This window comes from Syngnathus acus, chromosome 19 (genome assembly GCF_901709675.1).
Source record: "Syngnathus acus chromosome 19, fSynAcu1.2, whole genome shotgun sequence".
Classification (NCBI taxonomy): domain Eukaryota; kingdom Metazoa; phylum Chordata; class Actinopteri; order Syngnathiformes; family Syngnathidae; genus Syngnathus; species Syngnathus acus.
In genome coordinates, this window is record NC_051103.1 from 4806766 (window position 1) to 4818465 (window position 11700).

At 41.2% G+C, this 11700-nt stretch overlaps 2 protein-coding genes across 2 annotated transcripts; both read left to right on the forward strand.

The window, feature by feature from the left end:
- The first annotated feature begins 400 nt into the window (after positions 1 to 400).
- Positions 401 to 5624, forward strand: tut1 (terminal uridylyl transferase 1, U6 snRNA-specific). Its single transcript, XM_037277526.1, has 11 exons — positions 401 to 605; positions 830 to 1020; positions 1099 to 1305; positions 1422 to 1536; positions 1674 to 1798; positions 1865 to 2091; positions 2179 to 2288; positions 2922 to 3044; positions 3271 to 3363; positions 3582 to 4719; positions 5194 to 5624. Exons 1-10 carry the CDS (start codon positions 530 to 532, stop codon positions 4670 to 4672), a joined length of 2358 nt encoding a protein of 785 aa, XP_037133421.1. The 5' UTR covers positions 401 to 529; the 3' UTR covers positions 4673 to 4719; positions 5194 to 5624.
- A 1872-nt stretch (positions 5625 to 7496) lies between these two features.
- pyyb (peptide YYb) lies at positions 7497 to 11563 on the forward strand. Its single transcript, XM_037277531.1, has 4 exons — positions 7497 to 10062; positions 10167 to 10357; positions 10896 to 10976; positions 11297 to 11563. Exons 2-4 carry the CDS (start codon positions 10179 to 10181, stop codon positions 11319 to 11321), a joined length of 285 nt encoding a protein of 94 aa, XP_037133426.1. The 5' UTR covers positions 7497 to 10062; positions 10167 to 10178; the 3' UTR covers positions 11322 to 11563.
- The last annotated feature ends 137 nt before the right edge of the window (positions 11564 to 11700 follow it).

Sequence of the window (11700 nt, forward strand, 5' to 3'; positions counted from 1 at the left end):
AACTCCTGCATCGTGTGAGTTTGTCTTAAACTAGATTCCAGTATTAGAAGTGCTAATCTAAAATTCCATTTTATTCTTGCTAGATATTGACAAGATAAAATTGGTGGCGGTTTATTTGAATCATTTTCATTTATTGTGAAAAATTGCAATTTCAGAGAGCAAAAATTTTAAAAACAAAATGCTTTCTCTTAAGACTAATGTGATTGGCAATAATTATGATTTTCTCAGTATGAGCTACACCTTTAAGAAAGAAATTGTTTATATATACATTTATGTATAGGTGTGTGTATATGTTTTATGTACAAGTACTTAAAAGATGCGTTTTTGTTTGTCCTTGATATTTTAAATTCACGGAACCTTTTCAAGCGCAGTTGGAACAACCCGGAACCTTTTGGAGGTAAACCCGGAACAAACGTTTGTCCCGCGTTGGAGGGAGATTTGAGCGACACATGGAACACTGAGTATTCCTGTCGTCAGTTTTTTGTGTTTAATAAGATAATTGTAATTCAGGTTCTTTTTTTAATAAGTTATGGAATCCAAAAGCGACGTTAAAACGACGCCTAGGGGTTTTCACTGTGTCTTATGCAACGTCAACCTACCAAACCGTAAGCAACGCCACTAAATGAGCTTCGTTATTTTCGCTAGCTTTTTTACACAACAATGTAAACTTGAAGTGAAAGTAAAATAACTAATTTACAAATAACTAGTACTGGGTGTTGAAATTTAAGCCATGTGGAACTAATTCTCATAGTTAGAAGCCTAGTCGCCATGTATTCCTGTTCTGTATTTCTCCCTATGATTTCTGTTTGTGGTGCTCCATCTTCTTTAGAATCAAGTGTGGATCAGCACGTCAAAGGGCGAAAGCACCAAACATTAAGCAATGTGCGAACCACCAGGAAGACCCAGGAGCATCACAGCGTGTTTGTCAGCGGCATAAAACCGGAGATCTCAGAGGCTGACCTGGTGGACTACTTCGAGCAATTTGGAGCCGTTTCCGACGTTATCGTGGACAAAGACAAAGTCAGGCAATTGGTTTTATTTGATCTTTTTCATAAACTGAGTTCAAATTGTTTACGCGGTGACCTTCTGCATCTCCAGGGCGTGTTTGCCATTGTGCAATTCAACCAGACAGAGAGCATTCAGGCTGCCTTGTCCTGCGTCGAGCACAAAATGAAAGGACTCAAGCTGCGTGTCAAACCCCGGGAGAAGAAGGAATTCAAGTTCATCCCCAAAAAGAAATGTGACCTGCAGAACTTGCAGCAAGTTCTGGATCACCTAAAACCACAACTCTGTCAGCTTCCTTCTGTAAGTAATGTTAAAAATCTATCCTTAAACTCACTAGTGAGGCCAAAGCAAGGACTTCTAAAACAGGTTAGTTTCTCTTTGGACTTGATTTTTTTAACTAATGTGGTTTCCGTTAGGTTAATGCTCAGATGCAGTACATTGAGGACCGGTTCCAGCTTGCAGATACTGAGAAAAAGGCTCGAAACTTGCTGGTGCAACTCTTGCAGGAGGTCTTTGTGGAGTTTTTTCCAGGTATCCAAAATCCTTTTATTATTTTTCCTTTTTTCAATTTGAGTTGGCAATGAAAAAGGCTCAACTCAAAAAAGTTATATTAAAAAAACATCCCCCGACTTTATTTTTATAAGTCTCCTGTCATGTGCAACTTACAGATAGCCAGATTTTGCCATTTGGCTCGTCTGTCAACACGTTTGGCATTCACGCCTGTGACCTGGACTTGGTTCTGGACTTGGAGAACACAAAAGTCTTCCAGGCCCGTGCCAAGTGTACATCAGAGGTGCGACATAATTTAAATAGTTGTCCATCTTCTACTTTGGATTGATTTGTCTTCCTTCGGTGTCAGGCAGTCGAGTGCATGTCAGACGATGGCCACTCGGAGGACTCCATCCTGTCTGACATCGACCTGTCCACGGCCTCCCCCGCCGAGATTCTGGACCTGGTGGCGACCATCTTGAGGCGCTGCGTGCCCAGTGTGCACAAAGTCCATGTGGTCAGCAGTGCCCGCCTCCCGGTGGTCAAATTTCATCACCGCGAGCTCAACTTGCAAGGGGACATCACGATCAACAACAGGTTGTTTTACATGATTATATTTCATGCTCTTTAATTTTATTTTTAATGTTAATGTAATATTTTTAAAAACTTGTTTTGCCTCCTCAGTCTGGCCGTAAGGAACACCCGCTTCCTTCAGCTATGCTCAGGAATAGACGAGAGACTGAGGCCTCTGGTGTTCACAATACGCTACTGGGCCAAACAGAACCAACTGGCAGGTAACATTTCCAATTCAGTGAGAATTTTTAGTGGATTACATACACACATTGATTTGATTCTTCTCTTTAGGTTTTGTTTTATATTTGCCCACTAGATGTCAGTAGAAATTCACTTCTGTTTACTTATTTGGATTCTGTCTGGCCCACTGGGCATTTTACATGATCAGAAGTCCTGTGCTGTGTGTTGCATTAAAAATGTTTTCCCCTTTAAAATAAGTCATTTTACATATTTTTTCATGTAGTACATTAAAAACAGGTTAAATATTTTTGTTTATAATACATACTATACAAAATGAAGACATTTTTATACATTTGTATTACTAGTAGATGTTTTGTTTAAACTTTTATTAAATTGGTAAAGTAAAAAATGACAGCCCCACTCCCCAATTCAAATAAACTACAGTATTTAATCACATTTTACAACACAAAACCTCCCCTGATTTACAGCAGTAATAAAAATCTCAATATTCTCATTTTCGAAGTGAAAGGCACAGCCTACAACCTAATTAAAAGTCCTGCTGAGAAGTCGTCCTTGCCTGAAGAACTTTATAATAACAGTCACTCTTTGATTTGGCTGATAACGTATTATTCCAGTAAAATCTCCTGTCACATGGTTTGTGTTGTAACCCAAAGGTAACCCCAGCGGTTCCGGTCCACTGCTCAACAACTATGCTTTGACGCTGCTTGTCATCTTCTTCCTGCAAAATTGTGAGCCTCCCGTTCTCCCCACTGTGGAGCGCCTCAAAGACATGGCCTGTAAGTGTTGACTCGCTCTGCCAAATAGTGAGCTCATCATAGTAATGCTACTTGTATTTGCTGTGTCTCATAATGTAAATAATAAATAGGTTTTGCAACATTTTCAACTTGCACGCAAATGTTTCTGAACAAGTCAAGTTGATTTAGTCTTGTATTTACATGAGAAAAGCAAGTGTGGCTGGCAAGTACCAGTTCCAATGTGTGAAAGTGTTTGTTGACCTTGTAGGTGAGGAAGAGGAATGTGTGATTGAAGGATGGAACTGCACCTTCCCCAGTCAGCCCATCGCGGTGCCCCCCAGTGGAAACAGCCAGGATCTCTGTAAGTCCATCCATCGTACCGTGATTCCGTCATTATTTTAATGTACAATGGTGCCTTGGGATAAGACCCAATTCACAAGTTTAAAATAACACGTTGAAAGAGGACCTTGAAAGAAAAAAAATTACATATTAGAACGCAACTGCAGAAAACAATTGCAATTAGATGATTTTTCAAAAATAGTTCAGCTCTAAGATGAATTCCGATGTCGTTTCTGCCAGGCACCCTTTTGGCTGGTTTCTTCTCCTTCTATGCCAAGTTTGATTTTGCAAGTAGTGTTATATCATTGCGGGAGGGGCATGCAATCCCAGTCACAGACTTTAGTCACAAAAATAACGAGGAGGAAAACCCCACTAAGCGTGGACCTAAATTGGGCCCCCTCAATGTTTTGGATCCCTTTGAGCTTTCCCACAACGTAGCAGGGAACTTGAATGAGCGCTCCCAGAGATGTTTCCAGAAGGCTTGCCAGGACGCAGAGAAGTACTGCCGCAGCCTCCAGTACTTGCAAAAGTCCACCAAAGGAAAGTCCTGGGGCCTTGTGCGTTTATTCACCCCCAACGGCGGAGTGGCGCAAACCAAAGAAGACGAGCTGAAAATCAGCATTCCGTTCAAACCATCCACACTTCCCAAAGCCCTCCGCACGGCCAAAGATGATTTCCGCCCGGTGTGGTTCGAAAAGGTGTGCACTGCTGTGGAGCAGATCTTCCAAAGTGTCCTCAGATGTGACCTCACTGTGTCATCGGGTTTTGGCTTTTCTGGGGATTCGGCCGCAGACGTCTCGGCAGAAATGGAGACCAGTTCAGGGTCCCTCAACACGTCGGTAAACGGCAGCATGGAGCATCCCGCCGCGGTGGGCGCCAAGCGGCGACTCTCTGCTGCCGACGACGACATGCAGGTTTCCCCTCAAGGCAAAAAACCGAGGATGTCCAAAAGGGGCAAGCGGGATCCTCCCTACTGGCTGTGGGGCCAGAAACACGCCGTGTGGGCCGGCAGGAGAAAAGTACGGCGTGAACTAATCAAAGACACCGACCTGAGGCCCGAAGGCAGCTGCATGCAGCTCGAGGCCCAAGTCACAGATCGCATCATTGAGAAAGAAGTGGCGCTCGAGAGACCGCTGGAGTTCAAGATTCAGCCCCACATAGTGGGTGAGGCAGAAAGCACAAAGGTCGTGTTGAGCTTGGAGCCGTGCAGCGACCCAGCTGGAGTTTTTCAGGACTTGGTTCATTTTCTTGAAGCTTTCCTTCCCAAGATGGTGGAGTCGCTGCTGGAGAAAGAAGCTGAAGAAGCGGAGAAAATGGGACATCACTGTTAAATTTTGTTTTGTTTTGGCTGCAGAATGGACAGCCAGAATGAGCATAGAGGAGCACCGTGAGCAGTCATCCCCGCTTTTATTGTGCACAGCCACAAGGTGTCTCTTCCAAATGAACTCACTCTTTGACTGGCCATTTTTCATAATACACTACTTGCAAAAAGTTTGAGCTATCGGGCTTTCACGTGCAATTTCGGGCCTATTTAGTTTGAGAAGGTGTACATTTTGAAAGACAAACAAATTGGGAAGTATTTCAACGCAACGTAATTGAAAATGGTCATCCACTCTAATCCTGCGTTTTAAGCTGACAGAAACTGCTGTTGGTTCATTTTAAATGTTCATTTTTGGGCTTGTTATAATTTGTGAGAGGTTTGTTAGCTTGTAAAAAGCGCTGAAACAGAGTTACTGCTCAGTCAACATTTTTGTCTTATCAATCGCTCTCGCGCTCTCAATTTGATTGTGTTTTTGTTGTTTTAAAAGTATATTTAAAGACCTTGCTATAAAATCATGTCCTAGAGATATGTATATATACGAATGTAATTAATTGCTCGAGTGGTTTGAAATTAACCCCTCCGATGGATGTTAATTTGTTAAATTGACCTTCTCTAAACTTTTAAATGCACGTCCAACTGTTTCAATTTTTTTCTCTTCCCAGCTCGGTGTTGTCTCACAAGGAATTGAACGGCAAATTTTGTGACCGTGCATTTTACACAATTAAAAACAAGAAAACAAATTAAAAACAAGAATAATCATGGCCAGTCAAAGAGTATGTATATTTTGCTGCTTAGTTTGATAGTTTTCTGTTATTATTATTATGATGTGCATTTATGTTGGTAGAAATAATGCTCATAAATTTTGCTGCTCTGAAGAAAACTCATTTGAAGCGGTCTTCGAAAAGAATTAAACATTTGTATCGTGATGTCTCACTTTATAAAGCGGTTGATTGGTTGTGGTAGTGGCAGCGTGATAACTTTTTCGCCAGTGAGCTCGGCCGCTGATCCAGCACAGACAAATGAGAGTCATTACTTACTCAAGCCGACGTTTTTATTGGTGCAAGTGAAAGATGCCCGTCCCGATTGATATCATTCATCTCACTTTTACGTAAGTGCACACATGAGGCAGCTGACGAGATGCTTATTTGCATTTTAAATTTGCCAATCGGGAAAATGACGGAATGTCTAAAGTTACAAGAAAAAGAAGTTCAAGTTGAACCACTTAAATATAAGTTTATAAATGCTTCCCAACAGTACGTCTTCATGGACTGAATTCTCAATATTTTTCTGTTTATCTCTCAGGCAAGTGTCTGTCAAACCCGCTTCTGGCTACTCTGATATTACCTGTCTGTGTTTCTTTAAAGCCACTAATGATATAAGACCAGTCGGGTACACTCGTACCTCCAAGCCAGAGTCACAGTGATTGATATCAAACTATGAGTGTGTTTCAGGTGACACAAAACAAGAAAGCAGATATTAACTACCAATGTTGATCCATACAAAAGTCCTTGAGTTTCACTTTCAACCAGAATGAATCAATTTGCTGCTTGGAATAGAAAGGTAAAAGGGTAAGTTGCTCTTATTGAACATTGTTAACGACGTTCATTGTTGAGTGGATCACACTTGTTGTAATTACTTCCCAGAATCGATTTTGGTAGATCCATCAGCATGGGAAGAGGAAAAAAAGAGACACTCGAGGTTTTTGTGGCTTCTAACAGGTAACGTCAATCTTATTCTCCACTTTAAGTAAAAATTGACCTGATTTTACTGTCAAGCTGCGCGCCATTTCTGATCGAGATCCAGGCGTGTTATTCTGTTCTTGTAGATATTGTTACAATCTCGATATAGGCTATCTTCCGCTAACGACCCAGGCCAAACTTAGCTCCTCCCTTACATGTAAAGATTTTAGATGAAATGAGATGGTTACTCCAGCCCCCCCCCCCTTCCATTATATCAATTCAATTTTTACTATTAGACTTTTTAGATGTGGCGCCATCTTGTGGCATCTTGCAAAGCCTACAAAGAAATCTGAATAGGTGCATTTCTTACTAGCAAAACGCAAATACTAAGTTGCCAGGAAATCATAACAGGCTGATGGAGAAGATATCAAAAGCTGATTCCATTCTTCAAATATTCTCTTAAATATGGTACCGACTAGTGAAAACACAGAACCGCCCTCGAAATCAAATCATCAACCTTTTTCCTGAAGCCTCGTAAGGCCGGTCGCCTGCGTCATCCATCAGAGTTACCTGAAGCTGCCGGCCTGCTCATGAAAGCATCAGTAAGTCGGGCCCGCCGCTGTAATTGGCCCGCTCTGCTTCCCGGCAAAGACAAATGGTTCTTAGTCAGAAGCAGGCTTGAGTAGCCGCTCTCCTCTTGGGACGGGAGAATCACACGAGACACCGCTATTTGGGAAAACAACTGACGTGCACGGTCTCAGTCTTTATGCCAGTAAATAGCTAGTGTCCATAACATACTAGCCCGGAGAAATATGACGAGCTTTCCCCCCCCCAGCGGTCGCTCCTCACTGACGCTCAGAGGATCCATTTAGACAACATACGGTATACAACAACAAATTATCATCAGTTCCCCAGTTTGTCTCCCAATGACCCCAGCCTCATTATGTAAAAAAAAAATCAAATGTGGTAACTAAAAGCACAAATGGGGTAATGCTAGGTACTAAACTAACGTTCCCTATGCGAGCTGCATCTGGCTAGCTCATCCTTGCCTCCATTGGGGTACATAATGAATATTGTTATTGCTAATGGTGGATAATGACTAGCTAACAATGCAACACACTGACGATGCTAAGTTAACTGTAGGGTAGTGAAACACCGGAGTGAATTTTACCATTTGAAATTCTCCGATTCATCATTGTATGTGCACGTAATAACGATTCTGGCAATTATTTCATTTTTTTTTTTCCCCTCCACCATGTCATGTCCGACTAAAAAGCACTCTGTTCAGATTAGTGTCTCACTGACAGAGATAAGACGGAATAAAAACACATCATTACCCCCTTTTTCCACGCGTTTGACAGGAAGGAGTCTGATTTTCTCCCGGGAGATTGCGCTTCCATCATGCTTGCGTGTGTAAACTGCTTGAGTAATGCAAATAGATGTTTTATCTGGAGTGGAACTTTGACGGCTAAGAAAAAGGTCAAATTTCAGACAAGGCATGGCAAAGTTGGCGATCAAGTAAAGTTTCCTTCTATCAGAGCTTCTCCACGGGAGGGTTTTAACTAAGCGCTAGCGGCGTGTGAAAAATTGAACTGTTGCCTCTTTGCTCTTATCTGGCTTGTTCACATGCAAACACTGCGGACAGCTAATGAGTTTGTCCTGTGCACATCGTTGTTTCTTCCCATTGACTTTTATAGCACCGGAGAGTCAACGCTGAGATGTTGATTACTGGAGTAGAATTGAAATGTTCCGGAAAGGCCACCGTTAAGGATCAGATAGTTACAACAGGGCGACTTCACCCCGGGATTACTCATAATTTATTTTTTTAATCCATTTTTACTTCAGTTGGGCTTTCCTCTAATCATACTTTGAATGATGGTGCAATAATTGCTGAGAGATGGTCCGAGCAATCAATGAGTAATCTTAGAATCCACTTCCAGCCTTTTATGGCACTGCTTGTTTATTGCCAGCAGGAGGTCCACAGAGGCCACCAGCTGGGAGTTCGGCCCAAATCGACTTGTGTTTTTGACAAGCGCTTGGGGACAAGCCTTGAAAAAAAAAAAAAGAAAGCTTTGTTTTTTTTTTACTATTCTATAAACAGCTCATGACTGTTGAACTGTCACATGTCTCATGGGAGCCCCCCGGAACAACACGTGTCCTTCATTTACGAAGCAACAACATGATTTTATCCCTTAAAATTCATTTTTAAAGTTGCATTTGCAACGTGTGTATTACTCGCTCAAATATAAACGGAGAATTTGTTAAAAACGACTATTTTTGTCACATGATTAGGCCCATTTTGGCTGATACTTGATAGTTTAATGAATACATAAACTAACTTAAAGGGCCACATTTTCCCGTATTATTGATCTTAAACTCCGTGTGGTGTGAATTCATAAAATCATCCTTCCTCGCCCCAAAGCACCTCCAACCACAACAATAAACGTGTTTTGTTATTGCAATACCTCCGATGGCGTCACTCGGCAGTGAACGTTAATATCGTCCTAATGGCAGAATTTTTACGGCAACTTTTGTGTCGGATCCCATTAGAGGTGGTGTGTGTCTCGTCAGCGCTCCACTAATGTGCCGTGGGAAATTGTCCAATTTTATTTAATTGGTCTGAAAATCATTATTCTTTTACTCCAGATAATATGATAATATAGTTTGAAATGATACAAATGAGTTGTTTCTTTGTTCATCTTTTCTATGCCACTGGTGTATAGTGACCGCAGTTATAACCCCTTTTTTGCCTTAGTTTCTATACTTTTTGCGAGATGTGAGGTGACATAAGAAAAACTTGCTCCTGCTTCCATAGCATCATTTTAACAATAAACGCAATAGCAAGTGTCCCCAACACAGCAAGCAAATAAACCCCGTGAAATGTCACCTAGCGATTAAGCAATAAAAAAAAAAAAGGCAAATAACAAAAGCATCGATGCGCAGATCTATCTCTGTCGCGAACGCAAACAGATGAACGCCGTGCACAACGATAAGCAACCTGAACAGCAGACTGTGAAGATCCAAGATAAACTGGAGCTTCTGCATAGGTCATAAAAAAACATAATCGACTACTTTGACCACCTGAGAGAGATTTGATCCTTTGCATCATTTCATTACCACCCAGAGAAATATGTTCGGTCTTTGCAGATCAGATTAGTCAAAACAATTTAGTGATCCTGACGACAACAATCTCCCTCAAAATGAACCCTAAGCACAGATTGATAGTGCTTTTTTTTTTTTGTAAAAAGAAAAAATCTAAATGTGTTCATCATTGATGTACAGAAAATGGATGGATTATTCATATATTTATGATAGCGACGTATAGTGACAGGCAGAACAATTCCATGTTCGTCCACTAGAGGGCAGAATGTACAATCGTTCGTAAATAGTACACTGTCCTGAAAGCTTTTTAAAATACGTTGAGCTAATATGGTCACCAAAATATTTTGTAAAAAATAAAATAATGATGAGCAATAGCATACATAATCCTTAATGAACGGATGATTCCAAGTTACGCAATGCACTGCCGCGTGGCTGTCAGAGTAGCGGGAAAAGTAAGAGGTGTGGTTTAGTGTTACTCAGCAGCACGCATCAGGTATGCGCGCCTCACTATAAAAGGGCGGCAAACGGAGGAGAGGAGCAAGTCGGGGCACCAGCATCACCACCACCACCACCAGCATCATTATCAACCTTCCAATACTCTCCAGGAGACTTCCAACAAGTAGGTTTTTGTTTTGATAACTATGTGATGATATATGGCACTTATTAATACAACCATGCGACCCAGAAGGACTGTGCATGACTGCTGCGTTGTTCCTCTTCAAGGGTCCATCCAACATGCTGAGACCGTGCATGATGCTCGCCGCACTCCTCGTGTGCTTGTTGGTGTTTTGGAGCGGCTTGGCCGACGCCTACCCTCCCAAACCCGAGAGTCCCGGCACCAACGCTTCCCCGGAGGACTGGGCCAAGTACCAGGCCGCCGTCAGGCATTATGTCAACCTCATCACCAGGCAGAGGTGACACACAGCATGTTGTACTTTTCTGCATAATTAGAAGAAAGCTACAAAACTTATTTCCCTTCTCGAACACGGTATTTTATTTTTTATTTTTTTTAAACGAACTTTGTGTAGCAGCTTTGTCATTTTACCGCATGACATCTTATAGGAGCAATTTGTGATAAAGTGTCTTCGTCTAAAAGATTAACGGCTCCCTGATCAAATACAAAGTCTCATATTTCAGCTTTGCCAAACATTACATCACCGATTCGAGTCATTAAGTGGAAACTGGTCGCACGAGTACAAGAGCGTACGCACACACACACACACACACACACACACACACAATGTGGTGTTAGTACACTAGGCATCATTTATGCTCCTGCTGTGTAATTACACAGGCTAGATTTATCATAGTGTCATGCCGGCTTTTACTCCTCAGTAGTCAAGCATCAAGCAAGACAATGGCAGACAAGCTTGTCCGAATCTGTGCCGAGTAGTTACAAGATGAGTCCTTACTATATGATAGTATTCTGTAATAGTTTTTTCTTTTGTTCAGATATGGGAAAAGGTCATCCCCTGAGCAAGCGATGGCGTGGCTGCTGTTTGGTGCAGATCCAAGCCAAGACACTGAACCACGGTGAGTGATCAAGATTCAGATCATCACTAAATTCCATCAAATATCGTCCTAATTTAATCACAGTATGTATCATGTTTCATCTCAGAATTCCAAGCAAGAGTTTTTTTTTGTTTTTTTTTAAATATACATTTAATGGTTGCAAATGTTTAATGTTCAAAAACATTTGGAGTATGCTTATCCACCACGATACTGGTCATCTAAATATTGTTTTAATTTTATTCAATTATTGCATTACACTTATGGAAACACAGGCACAATGAATGTGATTGCAGTGTGCCTAACCATTATTCTCTCTTTTTTTTTTTTTTTTTTTTTTACAGTTTGGACTATAACAGTGGATGGTAATTGATGAAAACGCTGACTCGTCCTCCTAAAAAAAAAAATCCAACAACAATCAAAACTGTGATTTTCCTGGAGGGTCACCCTGCATCTAAATAATCTATTTCAATTGATCGATATGCATGCATGTTTTTTGTTCTATTTGTCTGCATTGCTTCTCTTTGTACACCTCTTTGTTTTTGTGGCCTACATTGTAAATAATTTGTATGAGAAAAATAAGTTTACAATAAAGGAAATAATGGCATAAAGGTTATGAGTCAATACAGTTTTATTTTGGATTGTTCATACTCTGTTCTTTAATTACGGTCTGTCAATTTAAAACTGGTTAGTTGTAATCCATAATGGGTGTGATGCAAAATAGCGCCACAAGAGGTCACTGTTCTAC

Bases quoted from the DNA above. Each gene is read 5' to 3' on its own strand.
- tut1 (XM_037277526.1), top strand. From the start codon at position 530: ATGGAATCCAAAAGCGACGTTAAAACGACGCCTAGGGGTTTTCACTGT. The intron at 606-829 runs GTAAGCAACGCC...CATCTTCTTTAG, and splicing joins CAACGTCAACCTACCAAACC to AATCAAGTGTGGATCAGCAC. The intron at 1,799-1,864 runs GTGCGACATAAT...CTTCGGTGTCAG, and splicing joins GTGCCAAGTGTACATCAGAG to GCAGTCGAGTGCATGTCAGA.
- pyyb (XM_037277531.1), top strand. From the start codon at position 10,179: ATGCTGAGACCGTGCATGATGCTCGCCGCACTCCTCGTGTGCTTGTTG. The intron at 10,358-10,895 runs GTGACACACAGC...TCTTTTGTTCAG, and splicing joins AACCTCATCACCAGGCAGAG to ATATGGGAAAAGGTCATCCC. The intron at 10,977-11,296 runs GTGAGTGATCAA...TTTTTTTTACAG, and splicing joins AGCCAAGACACTGAACCACG to TTTGGACTATAACAGTGGAT.